Source organism: Megalobrama amblycephala, linkage group LG2, assembly GCF_018812025.1.
Source record: "Megalobrama amblycephala isolate DHTTF-2021 linkage group LG2, ASM1881202v1, whole genome shotgun sequence".
Lineage (NCBI taxonomy): Eukaryota > Metazoa > Chordata > Actinopteri > Cypriniformes > Xenocyprididae > Megalobrama > Megalobrama amblycephala.
In genome coordinates this window covers 54,206,518-54,233,719 of record NC_063045.1, presented here as the reverse complement: position 1 = coordinate 54,233,719, position 27,202 = coordinate 54,206,518, and the positions used below count along the sequence as shown (strand labels likewise).

General features: G+C 36.8%; 3 protein-coding genes across 3 annotated transcripts; 1 reads left to right on the top strand and 2 right to left on the bottom strand.

Moving 5' to 3' along the window:
* Window positions 1–1,723: 1,723 nt before the first annotated feature.
* Window positions 1,724–9,330, bottom strand: dcps (decapping enzyme, scavenger). Its single transcript, XM_048180958.1, has 6 exons — window positions 9,100–9,330; window positions 8,552–8,702; window positions 4,533–4,678; window positions 4,307–4,420; window positions 4,120–4,230; window positions 1,724–2,419 (listed from the first exon to the last, which is right to left on the bottom strand). Exons 1-6 carry the CDS (start codon window positions 9,265–9,267, stop codon window positions 2,153–2,155), a joined length of 957 nt encoding a protein of 318 aa, XP_048036915.1. The 5' UTR covers window positions 9,268–9,330; the 3' UTR covers window positions 1,724–2,152.
* A 45-nt stretch (window positions 9,331–9,375) lies between these two features.
* On the top strand, window positions 9,376–17,532 carry cry5 (cryptochrome circadian regulator 5). The gene is made up of 11 exons (XM_048180957.1): window positions 9,376–9,503; window positions 11,999–12,257; window positions 12,378–12,572; window positions 12,647–12,765; window positions 12,844–12,998; window positions 14,051–14,191; window positions 14,283–14,450; window positions 15,284–15,424; window positions 15,515–15,666; window positions 15,761–15,972; window positions 17,221–17,532. Exons 2-11 carry the CDS (start codon window positions 12,043–12,045, stop codon window positions 17,277–17,279), a joined length of 1,557 nt encoding a protein of 518 aa, XP_048036914.1. The 5' UTR covers window positions 9,376–9,503; window positions 11,999–12,042; the 3' UTR covers window positions 17,280–17,532.
* Window positions 17,533–20,009: 2,477 nt separating this feature from the next.
* On the bottom strand, window positions 20,010–26,820 carry foxred1 (FAD-dependent oxidoreductase domain containing 1). The gene is made up of 11 exons (XM_048180954.1): window positions 26,600–26,820; window positions 25,584–25,804; window positions 23,612–23,722; window positions 23,054–23,172; window positions 22,770–22,864; window positions 22,588–22,689; window positions 22,360–22,436; window positions 22,102–22,262; window positions 21,143–21,272; window positions 20,944–21,048; window positions 20,010–20,708 (listed from the first exon to the last, which is right to left on the bottom strand). Exons 1-11 carry the CDS (start codon window positions 26,703–26,705, stop codon window positions 20,454–20,456), a joined length of 1,482 nt encoding a protein of 493 aa, XP_048036911.1. The 5' UTR covers window positions 26,706–26,820; the 3' UTR covers window positions 20,010–20,453.
* Between the last annotated feature and the right edge of the window lie 382 nt (window positions 26,821–27,202).

Below are 27,202 nucleotides of genomic sequence, written 5' to 3'. Positions count from 1 at the left end.
GTTCCTTGCTTGGACCACTTTTGATAGAAACTGACCACTGCAGACCAGGAACACCCTACAAGAGCAGCAGTTTTGGAGATGCTCTGATCCAGTCGTCTAGTCATCACAATTTGGCCCTTGTCAAGACAAAAGGGCAGATTTGCTGCTGTTCCCATTTCATTTGAAATCCAAAATTAATAATATAATATAATTATACTTAAGATTTTTCACCAGTAGCTGGTGGCCAAATAGTTCCCACTTTGACAACAATCAAGTTCCATCACATTTGACTTCAACATAATACATAAATTCACCATACATTCCAATTTTGTAATGTTGGTGGCAAAAAAAAAATCATTGTTCTGAACTGGAAAGCAGAGCAGAGTGATATATGGAGATGGAGAGGCTCTGTCTGACAGCAACACTTGTGTGGTATAATTATGTAATTGTTTTGGAGAGCCTCCGTGAGGCCGTTTAAAAGCTCTTAAGGAGTTTTAAATTCTTCTCTGGAATTATTTGTCTAAATATTGAATCTTGCTGCCAAACATATCACAGCAGATAAGTAATAAGACCTGGTAATTACTTGGAAATAATGAACATATAACAAGGAGCTAAAGCCATGTGTGTGGGTGCACAGAAGAGCTTTAGCACTGAACACTGAAATTAGCAGTAGCCAGATGTATCAAAAAGAAAACCATTAGTTATAGTTGTATAAGTATGCTTTCCCAAAGGGATTTGTTGCAACTGGCTTCACAAAGATGAGAGTCTCTAACTTATAAATCACCTCAACATTAATCAAGTCTGAATGTCAAGCTTTAATGAGACGATTGAGGGGCGAAAGTGGGAAACTGTCATCATTCACCGCCCCTTATGTCGTTCCAAACCTGATTTCTAATTAACATAGCTGACAACCAATAGCTGTTGAGCTCCAAATAGGCCAAAAACAGCAGTGCATACAATTTGGGGGTTATTTTCCAAGTCATCTAAAGCCATACAATAGATTTCTATGTAAGAAAACAGGCCAAAACAGAGAATACGACAAGCAGCTAATGACAGATTTTCATTTATGGGTGAACTGCGTGTTCCTTTAGAAAGAGTTTTACCTCAGCTGATATTCAAAACAGAAATAAATCTATCACATTTTGTGATTCCTTGTGAATAGAGGGCATTGTAAGACTTTGATTATGCAATGTAAAACAGTGAAATCTTCTCTAAAAACTCAATGTTGAACCACATAATCAAGCAGCACATAAACAAACAGTCAGTCTTTTTTGCTGCTGTGGAGTTTTGGACTTTTTATGCCTCTCTATCCCTGGATTTACAATGAGCTCAGAACCAAAGAACTATGTTTGTTAACAAAAAAATCTGTGCACTGCAAATGAACTTTCTGGAAAGCAGTATCAGCTGTGTTGCGCTCATAATATTTTACTCTTCATGCTTTTTGGACTAATATTAAACCAGTAGGTTTCGCTCATTTCTTCAGAAGTTTTAAAAACAGCGCAGGAGCTTCACTGCAGCCCGCTGCTCTGTCAGTCACGGCCAAATCTCTTCAAAGGACCCCTGAAACCTCAAAGAATAAGGCCTGGGGCCCCACTGGCATCCGATTCTGCTTTAAAATTAATAACCACGTCGCACCGCAGATAGGTGCACAGCCTGACCAAACAATTGCGGTTCTGGGTGATGAATTTGGGTTGAATCCACACGATCAATCACGGCACGTCAGACAAAACACAACCGAACGATATAAAAACAATCAGTACTTTAATAAAAATGCAGATGATCATAAAATGTAACCAAATTTAGACATCAGGGTCAAAACATGACCATATTACAATATACAGAGTGAATACTGTAAATGCCAATTCTCATTGCACCGACAGATGCTGACCAACACTAACAAACACCAGATTACAGTACGTCACTTCTCAGACATTCCATGACCTGACGAGTGCCGATTCAGCATGTTCAAAACAAGCTCAGACAGACGCCAACAGACACACACTGATCCAACGAAACCGACGAAGTGTTTGTTGCCGTCTGTCAACTGGCCTTAATAATGCATCTTTTAAAACTTGTCAGCAGTCAGTGTACTTTAACCTGCAATTACGACATCATAACATTAATAAAAAAAGTAAAAAACAAAAAAGCTGAAGTTCCCCAAAAAAATGGGTCTCTAGAGTTTCCCGGCCTCTTTGAACCTGAGGAGCAGACCATCATCGGCCCGCAGTGGGAACGCCAGGCTACGGCTGTGATAATAACTGGAATCTGCCTGCAAGTTCTGAATGACATCAGAGAGCAGGTGGGCTCTTTCCACTCCACAACCTGGAGCGTTGTACTCCAGCGAGGTGAAGTGGACGTGGAGGTGATAGTATGACGGTTGATAGTGGAGATACACACGCAGTTTGCTCGGAGGGACGCCGTACTGCCGCTGAATGGTGTCCTGTGGATATAGACAAGACTTGAATTTCAATTTGACATATGCAGTGATGCTACACCTCACATATGTACTTGGAAAAACCTGGTTTTGTATTTTTTATGGTGTTGATTTTGAGATTGTGATATGTTGCAGGCTGGAATCAAACTGTCATCTTCAACAGGATCAACACAGCTCAACATATGTAGAGCATAAAGTTATTTGTTTTTTTAAATTATACTTTTATTCTGCAAAGATACATTAAATTGATTAAAACTGACAGTAAAGACATTTATAATATTACAAAAGTTTTCTATTATTTCAAATAAATGTTGTTCTTTTGAATTTTCTATTCATCAAAGACTCCTGAAAAAAAAGTTACAGTTTCCACAAAAATATTAAGCGGCACAACTGTTTTCAACACTGATGATAATAATAAAAAACGTTTCTTGAGCAGCAAATCAGCATATCTGAATGATTTCTGAATGATCATGTGACACTGAATACTGGAGTAATGATGCTGAAAATTAGAGTTGCAAAGGGGCGGAAACTTTCTACGGGGACTTAACCTGGGGAATTTTGGAAATATTCCAATTTGGAAACTTAACAGGAATTTATGGGAATTAATTGGAAATTTTGGGAATTTATACAGATTTATAATATTTATATAAAATGTATCATATAAAACAAATATAAACATTTTGTTTGGTCATAACATGAAATAACAGTTATTTATTTTTTGCATTCAATTCTAATTTAGTAAATATGTAAATTAAATATATTTTTATTTCAGCAAATATTTTGTGTTGTTTATTTCAGTGTCACATGATCCTTCAGAAATCAGTCTAATTTTGCTGATTTGATACTTATTTGTTATTATCATTGTTGGAAACAATGTTAGCATGTTAGAATGTTTTCTGAAGGATCATGTGACACTGAAGACTGGAGAAATGATGCTGAAAATTCAACTTTGATCACAGGAGTAAATTATATTTTTATGTATATCAATTATTATACCATTATTTTAAATTGCAGTTATGTTTCACAATATTACAGTTTTTTTTTTAATCAAATGTGCATGTTATGGACTGGGGGAATGCACAGTGCATGCAGGGGGTGTGGCCTCAATAGCCCTGCAGTAAGTAGTGTGCTGTGTGAGGAATGTGCAGGGTAAAAATTAAACTAAAATTGCATTAAATATGGTTGTTTTAACCAAAATTATGTTGCAAGATGTTTTTTTCCAACTACATTTAAGTACCCTGTTATAGGCTAACCTGTTTATTCCCATTAATTCCCGTTAATTCCCATATATTCCCGTTAATTCCCATGGAAAGTTTCCAGCTTTGAAAATCCCCAGAATTTTGCAACCCTACTGAAAATTCAGCTTTGCATCACAGGAATAAATTACATTTTAAAATATATTACAATAGAAAACCGTTATATTAAATTGTACTAACATTTCACAATACTAGTGTTTTTTTTCTGCATTTTGATCACGTGTACCATCTTGGTGAGCGTAAAAGACTGACCCCAAACTAGTGTATGTGGTAACCACTGCGCCACATATTTTAAAAAGCAAGTACACATAGTGAACAAGCAGAACTAGTGTTGGGTTTACATGTTCAGATTAACAGTGACATCTAGTGGACAACAGAATCAGTTCCACTTTCTTCATTGTGAATGAAAATCATGTGTTGATGAATTTGACAGATGGATTCATAGCTCACCTCTCCTTTACTGCGGATGTTTGTGAGTAACGGCAGGTGCTCTGATGTAAGATCCCTCAAACTTTTAACATCCCTCCGATGGACGATGGCAATCAAATACAGGTCTTGTAGCTGGAGAGGTGAGGAAATGATTGTTTTTTCACAGGCCTTTTATTCACTCTCAAATATTACAACATCGATAATTCACCTGCTTTTGGTCCCACTTGAAATCGGGCAACAAAACAAAACCAGTATCGGGGTCTGGGTCCTCGAAAATAATCCGATCAGCTTCGGCTTTCTTCTCCAATATATTGTGTACCCACTGAAAAGAAGATGAAACATGGGCAGTGGAGTTATAAGCTAAGCTGTATGAAGGAGACACATGGTACAAGAATAAGACTGAAATGAAGGGTCAGAGGTCACTGTAGCCTCACCTGCACACTGAAGCTCTGGCTGCTGATGTACGGTAGGGTGATGTTACGATAATCCTCCCCTGATTCTTCAACTAGAAAAACCTCTTGATGCAAATACTTCTTGACATGCTTCTCTGTCGCAGGACACACCACTGTCGTTTTGATTTCTGTTACGAAAAATGTAATAGTCATAAATCAACCTTCAAATGGATTTTTGGTTTAATGCGTGTGGATTTTGTATATTGCATGTAATGGAGCCTTGGACTTTCAACAAGCAGTCATGCAAGTTTTTCAATAACTAAACAGTTACCAAATATAAGCACCATTGTAATAATTACATGGTATTTTATGATACTTAAAACAACACATGATGGTAAATGTCTAAAAAACATGGTAGCAGCCTACATTTTTCAATTCAATTCACATTTATTTGTATAGCGCTTTTCACGATACATATCGTTTCAAAGCAGCTTTACAGAGAATGCATGTCAGCATTACAATTTAAAGGTCCCGTTTTTTGTGTTTTTTTGAAGCTTTGATTGTGTTTATAGTGTGCAATATAACATGTGTTCATGTTTCGCGTGTAAAAAAACACAGTATTTTTCACATAATTTACTTATCTGTATACCGCTGTTTCCACTGTCATAAAAACGGGCTGATGACTTCCTTGTTCTATGAAGTCCCTCCTTCAGAAATACGTAACGAGTTCTGATTGTGCCAGCGGTTCCTGTGTTGTGATTCGACAGCAGTTTAGCGCATCTTGCCCGGAAAGGTCACGCCTCTTACCATAACGTGGAGATGCACGCGCTCAGTGTTATTGTAAACATGTCTTTAATTTTACCCTATCAATTTGAGCCGGAATCAGACCCGGTGATTGGACTGCGGGATGAAAATAACTGCGTTTCGACGACATGGCGACAAACACACTCTACAAACGCAACTCTTGTGTATTCCTGTGGGCGGAGGTTAGTCAAAAAACTGTTTTAGTGACGTCATTAAAGAAGGAAGTAGAGGGATGTAGTCCAAACTGGCCATTCGATGTAGGCGACTTCTGTTAAATAAAATATCTCGCTTGGCATTGAACTTTGAGCTTTAAAATTTTACAGATTTTATTTATACTCTAACAACAACATTACACAATAACTAAAGTTTGAAACATGGGATCACGAAGAACGGGACCTTTAAAGAATGCAGTTAGCAAGTAATGTAATAATTTAAGCAATTAATTTACAATCACATTTAGTAGTTTCACTGAAGGTACAAGCAATGAGCTCCTGGAAAAATGAATTCCATATTAACAATAGCCTACAAGCAAGTCCCTCATCCTGCATATCTTAAAGGGTTAGTTCACCCAAAAATGACATTTGTGTCATTAATTACTCACCCTCACGTCCTTCCAAACCCATCAGACCTTTGTTAATTTTTGATGAAATCCAAGGGTTTCTGAACCACACATATGCACCTTTTGAGGTCCAGAAAGGTAGTAAAGACATCATTAAAATAGTCCATGTGACTACAGTGGTTCAACCTTAATGTTATGAAGCAATGAGAATACTTTTTGTGTGCAAAAATATAAAAATAATGTCTTATTCTACAGTTTCTTCTCTCCCCTGTCAGTCTCCTACGCAGTTGACGTTGCGAACGCAGTGCAGCGCTTCTGTGTTTACGTCCAAACGTTGGCTCAGTATTGTCCGACGCTGTACATGTGAGCTGCATGACACATGCGTGTGATGCTGACGCAGGAGCCAGCCAATAATGAGTCGGTGATCTGATGTAAACACAGAAGCGATGCACTGCGTTCGCAACGTCAACTGTGTAGGAAACTGACAGGGGAGAGAAGAAACTGTAGAATAAAGACATTATTTTTGTTTTGATTTTTCGCACAAAAAGTATTCTCGTTGCTTCATAACATTAAGGTTGAACCACTGTAGTCACATGGACTATTTTAAAGGATTAGTTCACCCAAAAATGAAAATTATGTCATTAATGTCTCACCCTCATGTCGTTCCAAACTCGTAAGACCTTTGTTCATCACAGTTTAAGATATTTTAGATTTAGTCCGAGAGCTATCTGTCCCTCCATTGAAAGTGTTTGTAAGGTAGACTGTCCATGTCCAGAAAGGTAATAAAAACATCATCAAAGTAGTCCATGTGACATCAGTGGGTTAGTTAGAAGTTTTTGAAGCATCGAAAATACATTTTGGTCCAAAAATAACAAAAACTACGACTTTATTCAGCGTTGTATTCTCTTCCGGGTCTGTTGTCAATCCGGGTTCACGACTCCGCAGTGACGCTGCTGACATTATCTGGTGCTCATAATAAATATGGCTGAGCAAAAAAATGCAAGTCTTCCTCTGTGTCGAAATCCTTAGACATGTTTGCGAAGGTTGTTTTGTTTACAGTGTGCGTCTCCCTTAGACTGTAAACGAAGCTCGGGCGCACCGGTTAACACGTCAGCAGCGTCACTGCGGAGTCATGAACCACACTCCGGAGCAGAAGGGGGCGGTAATGCACCAATAAGCTGGATGCCAACCGCCGTAAAACAGGAAAGAAGAAGAAGAAGCGGAGTCGTGAACGTGGATTGACAACAGACCCGGAAGAGAAGACGATGCTGAATAAAGTCGTAGTTTTTGTTATTTTTGAACCGAAACGTATTTTCGATGCTTCAAAAAATTCTAACTAACCCACTGATGTCACATGGACTACTTTGATGATGTTTTTATTACCTTTCTGGACGTGGACAGTCTACCGTACATACATTTTCAATGGAGGGACAGAAAGCTCTCGGACTACCGTAAAACTTCAAATAATAGCCGAGTCCCAAATAGACGCCTGTCTCTTTTAAACGCCTGGTGTGACGACAGGTTTGGGTAAATAAAAGCCTGTCTCAAATAGAGGCCTGGTCTGTTTTTTTAGTATCGGGTTGTATAAGGTATGCTTGCGCGCGCGTGCGCGCGTGTGTGTGTGTGTGTGCGAGGGAGAAAGAGGAGATAATATATTTCATTAACTTCGGGATGTTATCCTTAGGTATGTGGCCTGACAGTAGCTTCTGATGGAAGTGAGGATCATCTTATCCATTGTTTCAAAGAGGGAGAGCCGTGCGCATCTGGGCGAGAGCTGTTAGTGCAAGCAAGGCAGGCAGAGTTAGCGGAGGCTGGAGAGGGAGAAGTGGAGGAGAGCGACGTGTAAAACTTGTAATTGAGGATCGCGGGGATGATGATAGTGATGAATAGAGTAATTTTCTATCACGATTGCAGTTGTTTTACAGGGTAACGTTAGCCTTCATTCTTTCTTGATGATATGTTTCGGGCAACAAGTTCATATGCTCGATGGATTTTAGCGGTAACATATTGTTCTGCCCATTGCTGTCACATCGTTTCGTTTTTTATGCTGCCAATAATCTAAGACATTTCTTACACTAAATTATTTGTTAAACACATTCGTTTAGGGGTAACTTGTATTGTTCTGCCCATTGCGGTCACATCGTTTCGTTTTTTATGTTTTTTTTTTTTTTATGCTGCCAATAGCCAAAGACATTTCTTACATTAAATGATTTGTTAAACACATTCAAATTAATTATAAATAAAACGTAATATAATGTGGTAACCTCCTACTGTCATGCTTGAACATCTCAACACTAAATTAAAGGCCTGTCTCTTATAGACGCCTGTCTCAAATACAAGCCGGTGCAGTTCGGCGATTTGGGTAAATAGAAGCCCGGGCTATTATTTGAAGTTTTACGGTAAATCTAAAATATCTTAAACTGTGTTCCGAAGATGATCGGAGGTCTTACGGGTTTGGAACGACATGAGGGTGAGTCATTAATGACAGAATTTTCATTTTTGGGTGAACTAACCCTTTAATGATGTCTTTAATACTTTTCTGGACCTCAAAATGTGCGTATGTGCAGTTCGGAAACCCTCGGATTTCATCAAAAATATCATTCATATTTATATAAAATAATTTCATTTTTGGGTGAACTAACCCTTTAACAGTTATAACAGCCAGACAGAGGCTTGTGAAAACATGCTGTAATCGTACCATTCAGGTGTGCTGGTGCCTGCAGCTGGTATGTGCTGTAAATGTCATTCTTCATCTCCAGCTTGAGTTGACTGCTCTTCAGTAACTCGGACAGCGTGTCCTGTCTGATGGGAGTTTTCTCCAGGATCACAACAGCATCCTGATCCTTCACCTAGGAAACACAACATATGATTTCAAGTCATTTTAACATGTATTCCTTTAAACTAACTAGTAGACATATTTATGTTATTAGTAATAGTGACTTTATTTGCTAGCAAGTAATCCTACTAGTACTAATCTTAGTTATACTAGTGAGATTTTAAATGAATTATAGCAGTCATAACTGAAGTTATCAGTCTATAAAATATAAATATTAGGACTATGAGCATTTGACTTAGCGTCTATAAATAGGTAGGCTACTAGTATTTAACTACTAGAAAAGTTGCAATAGATATTAGTCCCTTAGACATAAGTACTGTTACTCTAGATAAGATACTAGTAAATCTGTAATTAGTAACATTAGTAAAAAGATTAGTTAGTGATTTCTTATCTCTCTCCTGCACGCGCACCTTTCCATGAATGAAGATGTTCTTCTCCCGCGAACAGTCGCGCAGAATGCGGGTGATTTCAAAGTCCGAGACCGGGCTGTCGGAAGACACTTCTCCCACGTCTCCGCGCTCATTGTCCGCATCTGTTTTCAGTCTCTTTGCAGCTCTGCCGTTCTCGCTTTCCGCCATGATTCACCCCGCTGAAAACCAACCAATCAAGATTCACTGCGTGAGACACACGGAAAAAATAAACCTCTGCGCATGTCTCACAGACCGCATCCTGATTGGTTCTTCTGTGCCTTGGCATGTAAACAGCGTCTGATTGGCTGAACTGCTGAGACACGTGCTGCTGAATTTCACATCTTTTGTAACATTAGGGCAGCTGTTACAAAACGCCAGCGAGACCTCACGTAACCAGAAAGCTCGTGAGTACTGATATATTTAATTGATATATTAGTGTTTCGTTATACTGCACTATTGTCTCAGAATTTGTGGCTGTATTTGATTGCAGAGACTTTAAACGCAGCCAGAGGAAAGAAAATGCATATTGCATAATAATAATCTCTGTGCACTGGCAAAGCTTTGAGTCACATTAATTGCATAATAATAATAACAATAATAGTAGTAGTAGTACTAATAATGTCAACGAAACGAGGCACATTAGAGTCAAAAAATTCATTTCAGTGTACCTAAAACATTTTGATTTCTAAAAAAACTATTAGTCTTATGTTGTAGTACTGAATATTCAACTAATTACCATTATAACAATATTAATATACAGTTGAAATATGAAATCTCTTTTGTTTTATTAATTATGTTTTCAATAGAAATTGGCAGTTCAGACAAATGGTGTTATGAGTTCAAAGTGAAAGAGGCAGAAATGATAAATACTGATTTGAAGTAGACATGGATTTGTGAAGATTTTCACTTTATATATATATATATATATATATATATATATATATATATATATATATATATATATATATATATATATATTAAACTGTTTAGTTTGATTTAAAACAATTTTGAGAGACAAAAAAAGAGAGAAAAAGAGAAATTAACAAAATATCAAGGAAAAAAGCATAACAGAAATGATTAAATTTATTCACATGAAAATGATTTATTTTTAACCCCTTACCTGTCAGTCCCATTTTTTGGGAACAGACCCCAGCTTAAATTGTTTTAAATCTTGAATACTTTGGAGCACAGACTCAAGTTTGGTCTCCTTATAAAGGGGACACTTGGCAAATTATTTTAAAATTGAAAATGTAAAAATATAATTAATTTATATAAAATATAAATTTTACAAAACTGTTTTACTCTAATACTGCAAGAAAATCAAAGCCAAAATCTAAAATCTAATCAAGTTGTGTTTCAAATTTTAGGTTGATATCTCAAAAATTGAGCTTACAGTAAGAAGGGCGCAGTACCAAACCTTTCCACTAGATACCATCCAGGCTCCATAGAGTGCCCCCAGGGATGACGCGTTTTTGTAGGCCAACCCGGAAGTTAGCGGCGCGCGGGTTCCCTCGACTGAAAGCCTATTCATTTTCCCATAGACTTTTGGAAAATCGCAGAAAATAAGCTCTGTGTTTAACAAAGGGTTATGACACTTACACGTTTTGTCTATCAAGATAATCTTTACAAGTTAACACAACATTTATAGATTTTGAAGCCTAAATAAAGTCGTCAGATATAAAAGGCTAACAGTAGGCTATAAACGGACTACAGCACACCATGGTCGCGGATCAACGTCGTCACCACCAAGCGTCCTCAAACTTTATTTAGAAAACAACTCTATTTAAAAACATGCTCACTGATTATGATCTGCGCTGTGTATGAATACTTATCCACTTTTTCATGAGAAATGCTGTCCAAATGTCCCGTTTTTAATGATGACGTCTAAAGTCCCCGCCAAAGGAAGTAGTCCCTTTTAGCAATTTGTTAGCAACCGCCGATTTGAAGACGCAGTAAAAGTTTAAAAAATCACAAGTGGGTTATAACTGGTGTGTTTTATGTCATAGATCAAAACGTGAAAGTATTTAGAGGCTTTGTTTACCACAGACCTTATTTCAGGCGATTTAGCAAAAACCCATTCAAAAAACCCATAGACTTTATGGCGTTGGAACCGGAAGTCCAAAAATGCTAACTCGCTTCCGGGTTTTGCCTACAAAAACGCGTCATCCCTGGGGCACTCTATAGAGCCTTTTTATATCTGACGACTTTATTTAGGCTTCAAAATCTATAAATGTTGTGTTAACTTGTAAAGATTATCTTGATAGACAAAACGTGTAAGTGTCATAACCCTTTGTTAAACACAGAGCTTATTTTCTGCGATTTTCCAAAAGTCTATGGGAAAAATGAATAGGCTTTCAGTCGAGGGAACCCGCGCGCCGCTAACTTCCGGGTTGGCCTACAAAAACGCGTCATCCCTGGGGCACTCTATTGGTGTCCACATAAGGACTCTTCCATTTCCATATAGCATATGGTTTGAGTGACCTGAACCATATATTTCCATAATTTTTATAAAATTTATGAAACTGACATCCTATTCAGAAGTAGTATGGGCAGAATGTCAGTATTTGGTTTGAATTCAACCTCTAACAAACACATAAAAGACATGCAAAAAGAACATTTTCATTGCTATTTCAAAATAAACGTCTAAACGTGTTATATGAGTCTGAAAATATTGTTGTTGCAAATTGTTTCTCTGTCATTTGAAATCTACAAATATAAAAACTGCAATTTGTAAGCTTTCAAATGAAATATAGTTTGTCAATATTATTTTATATTTAGACTAAGATATTATTGTTTTAAGTTGATGGTGATAGTTAAGAGGCTATGTATATTTTAAAACCAACATTAGAAAACATATTTGTGAAATCGGGCTTTTGTGTAAAAGTACTATTTATGCCAGTTTTTCCAGTGTCCTTTTGACTACCTGTGTGGAGGTCTGCGACCATGAGCCACAGCTCCATTCACTGGTTCCGCAAAGGACTGCGTTTGCATGATAACCCTGCTCTGATCGCTGCCCTGAAAGACTGTAGACACATCTACCCCCTGTTCCTGCTGGACCCCTGGTACACCAGCAACACTCACATCGGCATTAATCGATGGAGATTTCTGATTGAAGCTCTCAGGGACCTGGACTCCAGTCTGAAGAAACTCAACTCCAGGTAGAGAGGCAAAAATAGTGTAATAAGATGAACTGAAGATGGGGTGGAGATTTGAGCTAAGGGTCCAACATGGACAAAAATGTTTTTCTCAAGCTTTTATGTTATTTCTTGTTCCTCTAGGCTCTTTGTTGTCAGTGGGCCACCCACAGAGGTCCTTCCAAAGCTCTTTGAGAAATGGAAGATCACTCGGTTGACTTTTGAAGTTGACACAGAGCCATACAGTCAGAGCAGAGACCAGGAAGTCATGAAGTTGGCCAAGGAATATGGCGTGGAAGTTATTCCAAAGATTTCTCACACTCTCTACAACATTGACAGGTATTGCGTCATAATTTGTAAATCATATTTGATATAGATTTTCACAGAAAATACTCACCTGCTTTTTCAAACAGAATTATCGACGAGAACAACGGCAAGACTCCCCTGACTTACGTTCGCTTCCAGAGTGTGGTGAAGGCTATCGGACCCCCTAAAAAACCTGTTCCTGCTCCAACCGAAGAGGACATGAAAGGTATCGGGACATCATACTGAAGGAGATTATAGATTGTTGCTGGTTTTCTCTCCTTCATAATGCCTCTTTCTCTGGAAGGTGTGTCCACTCCCTTTTCTGAGGACCATGAAGACGAGTTTGAGATTCCATCTCTTGAAGATCTAGGATTAGATACATCATCCTTAGGACCAGATCTGTTTCCGGGGGGTGAACAGGAAGCTCTGCGCAGATTGGATGAGCACATGCAGAGAACGGTACATGCCCCAACACCTTTCAGTGCATTTTAATAGAAGAAATATATTGCTGCATCTGAAATCACTTACTGTCTGAGTAGGTATTACATTTGAATTTACTTCATGACCATTAAAAAGTACTCTTTATAGAGTATGAAAATGGGTAGTATAAATGAAATTCAGATGTACTACAAATGCCATATTGTTACTGTCACATGACCTACCAGCGTCAGTTGCATCACTTCCATTTAAAAAAACCCTCCCGCGGCCTGATGGGATGGTAAACTGTTCATCGGATGCGCACTTCCAAATCTCGGCGGAAGTAGTAGGTCGTCCGGGGACATTTCGTGTACTGCTTTTCGAATACTATGTATTCGGACATACTACTCTTTTGCCATACTGTTTTTCACATACTATATAGTAGGGAAGTATTTGATTTCAGATGCAGACATCAGCCAGACATCAAAAATAATAAATAGTCAGAATTTTTTTTTAACCAAACTGTAAGTTAGACCTTTAGATAAACTATGTAAAATAAAGATAATTTGTAGAAAATAATAAATGCATTTACAATATTTGAATACTATATATTTCTATATATATTTTAATATTTTATAAATGTATATTAATTTTTAAAAAAATGTTCATTTGATTTTTGCTTTGTGGTAGTTAAGAATTAAGGATAAAAGAAATATATTTATATATTATATATATTTTTTAAAAAGTGTAGAAATGACTTTTTATAGTGAAAATCAATAAGATTTTAATATTGTTAGAATAGGCTGCATGGATAAAAAAAGCATATAAATATTAGTTTCCCACTCTATGGCAGTAAAATTTTATTTTATTTTTTAATGAATTTAATTTAATGATTAAACGGTCATTTTAATTGTAGCAACCAAAATTCATCATGAAATGAACTACAAGAATTGCAATATATACCTCAATATTTTTTTCAATCAATACAATTAAATTTAAAGCATAAGTAGCTGAAATCAAGCAAAATATTAAATTTGAAATATTAATAACAATATAATTTTGCCAAATGTTTTTTTGGTTTTGTCTTTTTGCAGGGGTGGGTGTGCAAATTTGAGAAACCACAGACGTCCCCCAACGCCTTGATTCCCAGCACCACCGTCCTGAGCCCGTACGTCCGATTCGGCTGCTTGTCTGCACGCACCTTCTGGTGGAGGCTCACAGACGTGTATAGAGGGGTACGGCAGATGCCTCATGCATCACCTGAGTAACTAGCAGATGTTTACCAGTTCAAGATCCTGGTGTAGCTGTGCGGTGTGTCTCTTGCAGAAGCAGCACTCTGAACCTCCGGTTTCCCTGCATGGCCAGCTGATGTGGAGAGAATTTTTTTACACGACTGCCGTCGGGATCCCAAACTTCAACAGAATGGAAGGCAACACGAACTGTGTGCAGGTGGACTGGGAAAACAATCCTGAGCGCCTCGCTGCATGGAGGGAGGTAAAGTGAAGCTTTTGTGCTTTTTTTGAATGTATTTAAATGTATTATATTAAAATGTATTAATATAATGTATTAAAAAGTTAATGATATAGTGATGCACCAAAATTTTGGCAAAAATAAATATATAAATAAATCATTAAATAATCATGAAAAAAAAAAAAAATCATTTATTTTTTTTACCAGTGTTTAAATGTTTACATTTTAACGATTTAATATATCATTAAAAAGCTGATAATAAAACTGCCTTATGTGTACATTTTTATATACAGCTGTTGATTAATTTATTTGATCATTAATTACTAAATAAATGTGATATTAATCCAGAATAGTATAGTAATATAGTAACACCCAAGCAACCACCCAGAGTACCCTAGCAAGAGCCCAGCAACCTCTCAGAACATCATATAAACCACATAGCAACACCCTAGTAACCTCCTAGCAACCACCCAGATTACCCTAGCCAAAGCATAGCAACACCCTAGAAACCTCCTAGCAACCACCCAGAGTACCCTAGCCAAAACCCAGAATATCTATCTGTTTTTCTGATAGACTCAGTGACCTACAAAACCTTCAAGATTTGAAAGCAAAGACTTGCTTCAAACTTTCTGGTCAGGCTTCAAACTTCAAGCTTTATAAAAGAAAAAAGTTTTTTTTATATACAGCTCAGTTTTTATTTGAGTGTTGGTTATTAAGTACATTTGAGTAATTCATTGATTATTAAATAAACATATGGTTTCAGTTTTCAGATAAATCAAAACATTAATTTCAGTTTTGGTAAAAAAACAGTTCATTTCGGAGGCTCACTACAGAAGACGTGCATGTGTGATTTTCAGGCTCGGACTGGTTTCCCGTTCATTGATGCCATCATGACTCAGTTACGCCAGGAGGGCTGGATCCATCATCTGGCCCGGCACGCGGTCGCCTGTTTCCTGACCCGAGGAGACTTGTGGATAAGCTGGGAGGAGGGCCAAAAGGTTTGTGTTGGGCCCAATTACCAACTATCTTCTAGAAAAATACAGATATAATCATTAACATGATGTGTTTCTGCTCCCTGTCATCTGAAGGTGTTTGAAGAGTTGCTGCTGGATGCTGATTGGTCGTTAAATGCAGGAAACTGGCAGTGGCTCTCAGCCAGCGCGTTCTTCCGTCAGTACTTCAGGGTTTACTCTCCCATCGCCTTTGGAAAGAAAACCGATAAACAAGGGGATTACATCAAGTTAGTTTTTTTTTAACATTCTGTTCTGGTTTAAAAGCATCTGTGAAACAACTATTTACTAAATACTAACTCAACTCTACTTACATGTCTCCAGGAAATACCTTCCGGTGCTGAAGAAATTCCCTGCCGAGTACATATACGAACCCTGGAAAGCTCCTCGGAGCATTCAGGAGAGAGCAGGGTGCATTGTGGGAAAAGATTACCCTCGTCCTATCGTGGAGCATGAAGTTGTCCATAAAAAGAATATTCAGAGAATGAAAGCAGCATATGCAAAGCACTCTCCACAGGACAAAACCCCCACTAGAGGTAATTATTTAGACCGAAAATATGAATATTATTCACATAAACAGACATCTCACCTCTCCGGAAGTTCCGGATTTCTCCTGGATTTATATACAGTATCCCGGAAATTGAGTGTGCAAGAATGAAGCCCTGGTTCCACTTGGTATTAAAGGGTTAGTTCACCCAAAAATGAAAATTCTGTCATTTATTACTCACCCTCATGCCGTTCCACACCCGTAAGACCTTCGTTAATCTTCGGAACACAAATTGAGATATTTTAGTTGAAATCCGATGGCTCCGTGAGGCCTTCATAGGGAGCAATGACACTTCCTCTCTCAAGATCCATAAAGGTACTAAGAACATATTTAAATCAGTTCATGTGAGTACAGTGGCTCAATATTAATATTATAAAGCGACGAGAATATTTTTGGTGCGGCAAAAAAAAACAAAACGACTTATTTAGTGATGACCGATTTCAAAACACTGCTTCATGAAGCATCAGAGACAAATGAATCAGTGTGTCGAATCTGCTGTTCGGACCGCCAAAGTCACGTGATTTCAGCCGTTGGCAGTTTGACACGCGATCCGAATCATGATTCGATACACTGATTCATTTGTGCTCCGAATCTTCATGAAGCAGTGTTTTGAAATCGACCATCACTAAATAAGTCGTTTTGGGTTTTTTTCGCACCAAAAATATTCTCGTCGCTTTATAATATTAATATTGAGCCACTGTACTCACATGAACTGATTTAAATATGTTTTCAGTACCTTTATGGATCTTGAGAGAGGAAATGTCAATGCTCCCTATGGAGGCCTCACGGAGCCATCGGATTTCAACTAAAATATCTCAATTTGTGTTCTGAAGATTAACGAAGGTCTTACGGGTGTGGAACAGCATGAGGGTGAGTAATAAATGACAGAATTTTCATTTTTGGGTGAACTAACCCTTTAAGATGTGTTTTCGATGAACCAATCACAAGAGGTCAGCCAAGGTGCATTACTGTTTTCACCTGGCAGTATCATGCATTTCAAATGTGTCTCCTGTGACCACTTGTGTACGGATTTGTCACACTCTACACCACTTTCAGCTCACAGATACTATTGAATGAACGAACTTGTGTTACGATATAGATTATATTAGATTATGCCATCTTCCGGAAATGAGTTTTGCAGGGTGGCAAACTATAAACATATATTATCTTCTGCTGAACTTTCTTCACTCAAATAGACATTTTGATTCTGAGTTTGATTCTTGTTTTCTCTGTCCAGGTGTAAAACGCAAAGCGACATCTATCATGGACATGCTTGAGAAGAAGGCAAAGAGATGAAGCTGGTCTCTCTCATCCTGAATATTGTTATGCCGTGTTCCTCTATGGGTCAATTATGGTTCTTTATAACTTTGATACGTGTTTAAGATACAGTACAATTTTCTATTAGTGGTTAGTTGGGACTGTTCATCTGTCATGCTATTGCACTAAAAAAAACCTGTTTATTTTTGGATGCTCTAAATATGTGCACTTTAGGTAGGGCATTTTGTAAAATGTAATAAAATGTAATAAAATCAAGAATCTTTGATTTCTATATACCTTGAATTTAACTTTATTTAACTGACAAAAGTACAAACAAAAAATTTCCACTGTTTTCATTCACCAACTTAATTGTATTCTGTAAATATAGACAGATTTTGATTTTGATGTCTGTAACACACTCCAAAAAAGTTGGGACAGAGGCAAGTTTACCACTGTGTCACATCACCTTTCCTTTTAATTACACTTTTTAATCATTTGGGAATTGAGCATACTAGTTTGGAAGTTTTGGAAGCACACCTGCCTGGAACTTTCTAGTATGCCTAATTAGACCTTGATTAGCTGGTTCTGGTGTTTAATTGGGGTTGGAGCTAAACTCTCCAGGACAGTGGCCCTCCAGGACTGAGTTTGGATACCCCTGGTGTAGAGTGTCTAGAAACCACTCTGTTGTAGCACTGCAGAATGAGGCCTGGCATTGTCTTGCTTCCCAAGATGTCGTCTTGACGGCAGTATATGTCTCTGTACAATCCCAATATACATCTCCACATCAATAGTACCTTCACACATTTGCAAGTCACCCATGCAGTTTTCACTGATTCACCCCCCATATCATGACAGATGTCTTCTTTTGCACTTGTCACTGATGAAAGTCTGGATGGTCCCTTTTGTCTCTGAGACTGAGAAGTCAATGTCAGTTTTTCCCAAAAACAAGCTGAAACATGGATTTATCTAACCACAGCACACATTTCCACTGTCATCTGGACCATCTGAAATGAGTTCGGGCCCAGAGAACTCACTGGCATCTCTGCATAGAATTGCATAGAATGACTTGCATAACAGAGATTCAAGTTGTCTTTCTTGATGCAGCGGCAGACTGTGTTAAGTGACAACGGTTTTCCAAATTATTCCCGAGCACATGTAGCAATATTTAAAACGGTAGCATGATAGTTTCTCATGCAACGCCATCTGAGGGCTCGAAGGTCACGCACATTCAACAGAGGGTTCCTGCCTTTCCCTACACAGACTGAGATTCCTCTGGATTCTCTGAATCTTTTCACAATATTATGTATTCTAGATGCTGAAAGACACAAATACTTTGCAATCTTGCATTGAGAAATGTGATTTTTGAATTGTTTGATAATTTTCTCATGAAATATGGCACAAAGTGGTGAGCCATGACTGATCTTTGGTGGATGCTCCTTTTATACCCAAACACGATACCCTCACCTATTTTCAATTTCAAAACAGTTTAACTTGGATATTCCCAACTTTTTTGGACTGTGTTGCAGCCATCAAAATCAGAATTTGTTCATATTTACAAAATACAATTAATTTGGTCAGTGAAAACACTGGGAATCTTTTCTTTGTCCTTTTGTCAGTTAAAAAAAGTTTCAACAAAATGAACAAATCACAGATTCTTGATTTTTATTTAATTTTACAAAATGTCCCAACTTTTCTGGAAATGGGGTTCTGTATATATATATATATACACAGTACAGTCCAAAAGTTTGGAACCACTAAGATTTTTAATGTTTTTAAAAGAAGTTTCGTCTGCTCACCAAGGCTACATTTATTTAATTAAAAATACAGTAAAAACAGTAATATTGTGAAATATTATTACAATTTAAAATAACTGTTTTCTATTTGAATATATTTCACAAAGTAATTTATGCCTGTGATGGCAAAGCTGAATTTTCAGCATCATTACTCCAGTCTTCAGTGTCACATGATCCTTCAGAAATCATTCTAATATGCTGATCTGCTGCTCAAGAAACATTTAATGTGTACAATTGTACAAAATATTTGTGTACAATATTTTTTTTCAGGATTATTTGATGAATAGAAAGTTCAAAAGAACAGTGTTTATCTGAAATCTAATCTTTTGTAACATTATAAATGTCTTTACTGCCACTTTTGATTGATTCAATGCATCCTTGCTGAATAAAAGTATTCATTTCTTTAATTTCTTTTCAAAAAAATAAAAATAAAAACTCTTACTGACCCCAAACTTTTGAACGGTAGTGTATAATGCCACAGAAGCTTTGTATTTCAGATAAATGCTGTTCTTTTGAACTTTCTATTCATCAAGGAATCCTGAAAAAAAAAAGTACACAACTGTTTTCAACATTGAAAATAATCATAAATGTTTATTGAGCAGCAAATCAGCATATTAGAATAATTTCTGAAGGATCATGTGACACTGAAGACTGGAGTAACGATGCTGAAAATTCAGCTTTGCATCACAGGAATAAATTACTTTGTCAAATATATTTAAATAGTAAACAGTTATTTTAAATTGTAATAATATTTCACAATATTACTGCTTTTTACTGTATTTTTAATTAAATAAATGTAGCCTTGGTGAGCAGACGAAACTTCTTTTAAAAACATTAAAAATCTTAGTGGTTCCAAACTTTTGGACTGTACTGTATATATATAAACAAACAAACAAACAAACAAAAATCCCAGAAATAAAATTATGCTACAATAAAACAGCACATTTTTGGGGCTTTTCCCCCCCACAATATTTATGTGTATTCACATCCATATTAACAGACATTTTAAAATATACAGATTTATAAAATTCAGTCCATGAGGTCTGATTTACATTTAAGGACAAACTTTTAAAGTTTGATTATTTTTGGTATTCATTTCTGAAACAGTGTGAATATGACAAATCTAAGAAAATAATAACAAATATTATATATCATGATGATCTATGTCATATGCATATTTGCACAAAATGTGCAACTGAATTCCCTGATCTCTAACATAAGTCATTTCAAATAACAGTATGTTTTGTTGAAATCACAGCAGCATTTATCACTCTCCTCTTTAATGTCCCAATAATCTGTGTTCTTACAATTTTTTCTTAGCAAACTGAACATCGATTCCACTGATCCAGTGAGAGTTCAGCCACGATGTGTTCATTACAGTGCTCATGTAATGTGGCTCCATCCTGTGTTTCTGTGCTCTTCACACAATGTTGCTCTCCAGCATGGGCTCCTGAAGGAAGATCCGTTTGAGGTCAAAAGCACTGAGGTCGATGGTCTTATAGCCCCCGTCCAGAATAAGCTCAGCCACGGCGAGTCCGACCGCAGGAGACTGCTGTAGACCGTGACCGCTGAAGCCCGTGGCAAAGTACATGTTGGGCACTAGAGGGTGCAGTCCTATAATGCCATTCTGGTCAAAGGTGTTGTAGTCATAAAAACCAGCCCACGAGCTTGAAACCTGACAAAGATGGACCATAAAAGCAAAATGCTTCATTTGGGGAAAAAAACTACACAGCAGAATTTAGCTACACTTTTTAAGCACAAACTAACCGTTTTAAGCCATATAATGCACTTTACCATCTAACAAGCATCAGAAACTGCTAAATTAGTCCCAGAACAATACAGGAAGCTAAAGAAAATGCCCCTTTACGCAGTGGATAACATAAATAACAATTCCATATTATGAATTTCACCTTCAGTTGTTCAAATGCAGGAATACGATGGGCCAGACGAGGCCAGACCTTCTCTTGAAAAAACTCGTGGTCCACATCAAGGTTACTGATATCTGGTTCTTCTGCCTTTAGAAGGTAGAAATAATATATGAATGAATGAACAAATTAATGCAGACCATGGAACTAATACTTTTGAGATCAGATCAAAACATGCCTATACCTCCTCTGGTGACATTCCCGTGAGGTAATTTCCTCCCAGTCCCTCTCGCCGAAGGTAAACCCCTGAATAGTCAATCAGAAATGGAGTATCCAACCCTGGTCCATCAGGACAATGCACCACATACACAAACCTGGGAGAGATACGAATGATGCGGTTAGTGAGACTTTACAGTTATATCACTATATATCATTAAAATGTCATTTTAATTATTTGGAGAATGGATAGATGAATGGATTTAATTAATAAATTACTTATATTGTTTAATGAATATATTACTTATATTAAAAAATATATAGTCTATAGTATATAGTTTTTAATATAGTCTTATGTAATATTTTTATTAAATACTAATGACATTTAAGTATAAATAAATTGTAATGAAATATTAAATAATTATAAATCATATTTAATTAAATAATTAACTAATAACAATTAAAATATAAAAATAAATTATATATATATATATATTTATATATTTATTTAAATGTATATATACAATATATAATAAAAAATTATAATTATAAATATATTTTTAAAAAGCTATCTTAAAATATTTAGAACTGTTCATTTAATCAAATTACATTGAAATAATATTTAATTTTATTAAATACTAATGATTAATATAATAATTAAAATAATTTAGCATATAATATATAAAAAATTACATTAAAATTAAATAATATTTATTTTTATTGAATACTAAGGATAACAATTATTTTAGAATATTTAGCACTGCTCATTTATTTTTTATTAAAATATTTATATATATGTTTTTATTGAATACTAATGATATTTAATTATTAATAATATTTAAATAATAATATAATATAAAAATATTCTTTATTTTTGAATGTATGCCACGGCTTATTCATTGAAATAGGTAAGAAATCATTGCAAATTACATATAAAAACTGTTTACAAGAAAAAAGTCAAAAATGTGAACATTCATGAGTCTTAACCTCTTTCTGGGCTCCACAGGAAATGGAACACCAGACATGGATTCTTTCGGGCCTAATCCGACGCCTAGCATGGTGGCAATCTTTCCTGAGTTAGCACCTGCCGCATTTACCACGACGGCAGTCTCCACGGGCTGATACTCCAGACTGTTGGGCATCTGCACCTAAAAGCACATGACTTATCTTTGTAATGCTATAAGTACACTTGAAAACAGTGTGTTATACAGCTGGCGTGTTCTGAGATGTCGCATACAAACTTACATTGACATATTTTATCCTTTTGACATTAACAAAGTCTCCATCTGTGATTTCTGCAACATTTGAAGAAGATCTAAAACCTAAAAAAAAAAATCACATTCAAAAGAATCACCACAAGCTACCTTTTGAAAGTAACATTTTTTACAAGTTAAAAAACTAGCAAATGCAAGACAACCTGCAAGTGCCTTGGAAATATTAACAAAATTTAACATTGTAATTCTGAATCCTGACCTGTGACCTCTCCGAAGCACTGATAGACTCCCATAGACACGGCCTTGCGTCTGAGAGCATTAAGGAGAGACCAGGGATCAAACCAGCCCTCATTCTCCAGCCCTAGGTGAGAAATAAAAAGGTTACTCAGTAATGAAGTTCAAATATGAGATGTATCAAAGATTAGGGAAACGTTCACCAACCAAGAGAAGCCAGAGCGATGCCCTCTGTGTTTATCCAGGGGAATCGCTCCTTCAGCTGGGACGGTGACAGGAGGGCGACCTTCGCACCAGCTGATCTATGAATGAAATCAAAAACACGTTTTATTAATCTTTAACTTTGTGTTGTGAGACTGTTCATCAGCTGATAGGAAAGGTTGAGTTAACAACAGATATCCAGTAATTCCGATATCCTGATATTAATACACTTAATAAAATTTGAAATAAATCAGATATATTCAGTTTGGTGATCCAACTTGTCCTGTCACCTTTGGGTGCGGTAGTTTTCCTCCATAATATGAGCAGATTTTTCGCTGGCGAGAAAGAGATATCCTGAATGATTAAACTGCAGATCAACAGGGTCTTCGTTAACTACCCAGAGATGATTCTGTGGCATTTCAGAAAAACAGAAAAACAAACACTTATCAGTATTCTCAAACTCTAAACCAGCTCAAATGATCCTGCTGAACACTTGAGCACATTTAGAAACAACAAAATATTCATTCAAAGTCTCCAGAAATACTAATACCGAGACTTCATGTAACAATTTATGTATATTACAGTGCATTTGTAACAAAAATAATGGGTTACGCTTTATTTTAAGGTGTCCGTGTTACAGTGTAATTGTATATTTAAGCACTGAGTAATAACATGTACTTACTATAGGGCTAGGATTAGGGTTTGGTTTAGTCGCATGTATTTATGCATAATTTATAGTTATTACTACAGTAACTACATGTAATATATGTACCAAGGACACTGTAAAACAAAGTGTTACCGAATAATGTTCCAGGAAGCTTTTAACAGTGCCATAAAAAAGATTTTACATTAATGTTCTTCAAGAAATCAGCCGAAGTCATTGACAGCAGGATGTTTTCTTTCAGGGAGAACTGCTGCCGAATCCCACCACATGACAGCACAGTCGACGCCTGCGAATACTGCAGAAAGAGGAAAAGTGGAATTGCAGTGTCTGTAATGACTTTTGATTTTTAAGTATTCAAAAGGGCTTTTCACACTTGAAAACATTAACCCTGGGTCATTCTAAACCCCGGGTAAACAGAATCCTGGGTTTTCTTGCTTCACGTTTCACACTGCTTATAATTTACCCGGGGTTAACAATTAATCCTGGGTATTCTTAACCTGTCATTTCACATTGTTCATTCCTAAACCCTGGGTTAATGTTCTTATTTGCATATTTGTAATGTCAGTGTCATTGATTGGATAAACGCAGCACACGACCTGTTTAGGTAGCTCTAGCATGACACATCCTCGTACTGCTGACTTTACTATCAAGTTTATATTGAACATATCAGACTAAGTAAGAACGAAATGGTCTATTCTTCCTACATTTTTCCTCTCAAACGCTGAATTTACTGTTTATATACAATGCGAGAAACTGTTTATATACAATTTCCGTGACTGTCCAAAGCAGGCAAATATGAGTACGTGATTGGTTGTCTGTTGCTAAGCATCTAGCTGTAACAATTTCTAAATTACAAGTGTAAAACGTTCCTTTACCTGGGGTTGAAAGCAGTGTTTAGAACGACGATAACCCAGGGTTAAGCGCAATGTGAAAAGCCTTAAACTGTACAATGAACAAAAAAAGTCACACACACACACACACACACACACACACACACACACACACACACACATATATAACTCTAGAGGGTACAGGCAGATAGATCCTTTACATGCAATCTGCAAGCAATCACATCATTACCACATGGCTCTAACTGATTGGCTCTGCTAATCCTGCAGCCAATGAGACTGCGTGTTCAGCATTTAAATAGTCTAGTTCAGTGTTTGCTGTAAGCTAATCCTGCAAAGCGCTATCAGAGTTCCTTTGAAACCCTCCACCTTCCCCAGCTCCACCTGCCTAGATCTGCTATGGGATTTATGCAGCAGCAGCATATCTTACATGCTCACAGCAGCGTGTGTGTGTAACCATTAGCAGAAGCAAATCCATACTTGCTCTGCAGCAGCACCAATAATCACGATTTTAATATGTTGGTTCACCAAAAAAACAAAAATTGCAGTATCATTTACTCACTTTCATGTTTAATTCACAAGAGGAAAAAAAAATCAACATGAATGTGAGGCTTTTCAACAAGCAGATGGGATTGTTAATGGCAAAGCAGGATTTCTCCTTCCTTTTTTAAGAATTGTTGCAGGCCCAGACAGGCCGATAATTATTATTTAATTCAGTTTCATTTGAATTGAAGGGGGCTGCTTTGTAAATCTAATTTGTTTCATTGTATAAATAATTGATGATGCAGGGAGAAAGGGCATAATCAAATAAATGTTCTTGAATATTTTTCATTTAAAACTTCTGTACATTTTATGAACTAACTGAGATTTGTGTTACCATAATGGTGATATTTATCCGAGTTACTATCATTTTGCTTAATTCACTCTGATATTTATCATCAAACCTTTCTCAGTGTAAACCCAGATTGAATATTTTAAATTGAATTAAATGAATATAGTATATATGTCCATTTATAATTTTTTTAATTAAATTTCATCCTGTTTCCCCTAGACATTGATATGAGCCAATGAGCTCTACACAAGAAAGAAAATCTACGGGTTTGGAACGACATGAGGTAAATGATAAGATATTTTTCTTTTTTGAGGGTGAACTTTTAAAAAACATGATTATTAGCAACACACAGTATATAGCAGATACTGTGTCTCAAAACTTAGTGAGCTTGCCTACCTTGATAACACCTTTGTAGCATCAAAAACATGCTCACTAGTTTTTGATACAGGCTCCTAAGTGCCTTTGGATAAACTCACAGTAGGGTCTTTCTCCACCACCAGCACTCTCAGACCATCCCTCACTCTCTCCTTCCTCTTCAGCCAGTATGCGATGGACCATCCCATGACTCCCCCTCCTATAATCACCACATCTGCCCTCTCAGGGGGCAGGCCAGGGGTCAACTCAAACGGGCTCCAGTCACTGCCGGGCATCGCCGCAGCCGCTTTCTCCCGAAATGCCCGGAACTGAGCCTCCAGATCTGCAATGAATTACATATGACAGATAACCTACTAATTTTCTGAGAGTATGTGTTTTATTGGCTGGAGGCAGAGGTTACATCATTATTTACAATTTCTAGATAGCACACTGTGTTTGTAATGTTGTTAGATAAGAAGGCAGAATATTTATGTTAATGTAATACTGGTTTGTGGTAAAATCTCTCCTTTATACATGTAAATGTAGTCAGAAAAACCTCATTTTATTTAATAATTATTATATTCTATCCCTAAAATGCAAGAAAGAGAAACACGACCAAACTGACTAGGATTATTTAGGAATTAAATGTTATAAAAGAGAATTGAAACAATAATTTTATTTATTTATTTTACGTTTTTAACTATGAATACTATAAATATTTTTAGCCTTTATTACGGTGGTGAATTTGCTAATCCTACTATAGTAAACGAAATACTCATGAATATTAATTACGCACCGCTACGTTCGCCCTCACTGATTTGCTAAAAGGCGTGAAGTAGTAAATGGGCGTTAGGCAGTTGGCCAATGAACGAACAACTGCTGCTGGCAAGGCTTGGCTCATGAATGTTAATTAGATTACGTGAATGGACCGAATGGACGGTCCGAGGAAGTTTGCCAAGCAACGTCAGAATGACTAAATTAATATTAATGAGCTAACCTTTCTCATAGTAGGACTAGAAAAACGAGAATGTAGGGAGGGCACGCATGACTCTTGTCACTGCTTACATTTTGCTCTGCAGTGTTTAACGCCTGCCATACTGATATAAATACATAAAGTATATTAAGTGGATCATCTCACCTTTAAAGAAGTCCTTTTCAGCTCTTCTGCTGCTGCTTTTAAAACTCCGACAGGGCGCTTTGGAAGCTCTGAAAGCAGGGACGGAGGCGAATAACTTGCGCCACATTGCAACTATCGTCAGATTGTTTTCTATTCGGGAAAACACACTCCAATCACCTTCCCACTGACACGCCGCTCACAGTGGAGCGTAAAGTCATTTGGCCTTGTGCGCATGCTCACAATGACGCCACAGCAAGACCAGCCCACAAATGTAATTTCATGAGTCACCAGTAGGGGGCGTGTGCATAAACTGCTGACTGATCGGTGAACTGTAAAAATAGGAAATTCAGTGTAATATGGATTTTGATTATTATAACTTTAAAAAAAAATATATATATATATAAATAGTTGAAATCTCACTAACATCTATATTCTGTTGCTCCTCAGCTGACACTGCTGAGGGATAAGTACATAAGATTATTTTTATGGGGAAAATCAGTTCTATATCAGTGCATTAAAATGGGAAGCTTGGTTCTCGGACCAACAAATCTTGGTCTAGGCATATTGGGGGTCTGATATTGATTGGGGCTGAGATCTCAGTGATTTTAGATCTAAGTCGAGATT

Coding starts and splice junctions, on each gene's coding strand:
- dcps (XM_048180958.1), bottom strand. CDS start 9,267: ATGGCGGAAAGCGAGAACGGCAGAGCTGCAAAGAGACTGAAAACAGAT. Junction 4,421..4,532: donor GCCAGAGCTTCAGTGTGCAG/GTGAGGCTACAG, acceptor TCTTCTTTTCAG/TGGGTACACAATATATTGGA. Junction 2,420..4,119: donor ACATCCGCAGTAAAGGAGAG/GTGAGCTATGAA, acceptor CTATATCCACAG/GACACCATTCAGCGGCAGTA.
- cry5 (XM_048180957.1), top strand. CDS start 12,043: ATGAGCCACAGCTCCATTCACTGGTTCCGCAAAGGACTGCGTTTGCAT. Junction 12,766..12,843: donor AACCGAAGAGGACATGAAAG/GTATCGGGACAT, acceptor TTTCTCTGGAAG/GTGTGTCCACTCCCTTTTCT. Junction 15,973..17,220: donor GGACAAAACCCCCACTAGAG/GTAATTATTTAG, acceptor TTCTCTGTCCAG/GTGTAAAACGCAAAGCGACA.
- foxred1 (XM_048180954.1), bottom strand. CDS start 26,705: ATGTGGCGCAAGTTATTCGCCTCCGTCCCTGCTTTCAGAGCTTCCAAA. Junction 25,805..26,599: donor TGAAAAGGACTTCTTTAAAG/GTGAGATGATCC, acceptor AATTCATTGCAG/ATCTGGAGGCTCAGTTCCGG. Junction 21,273..22,101: donor CCTGTGGAGCCCAGAAAGAG/GTTAAGACTCAT, acceptor TATCTCTCCCAG/GTTTGTGTATGTGGTGCATT.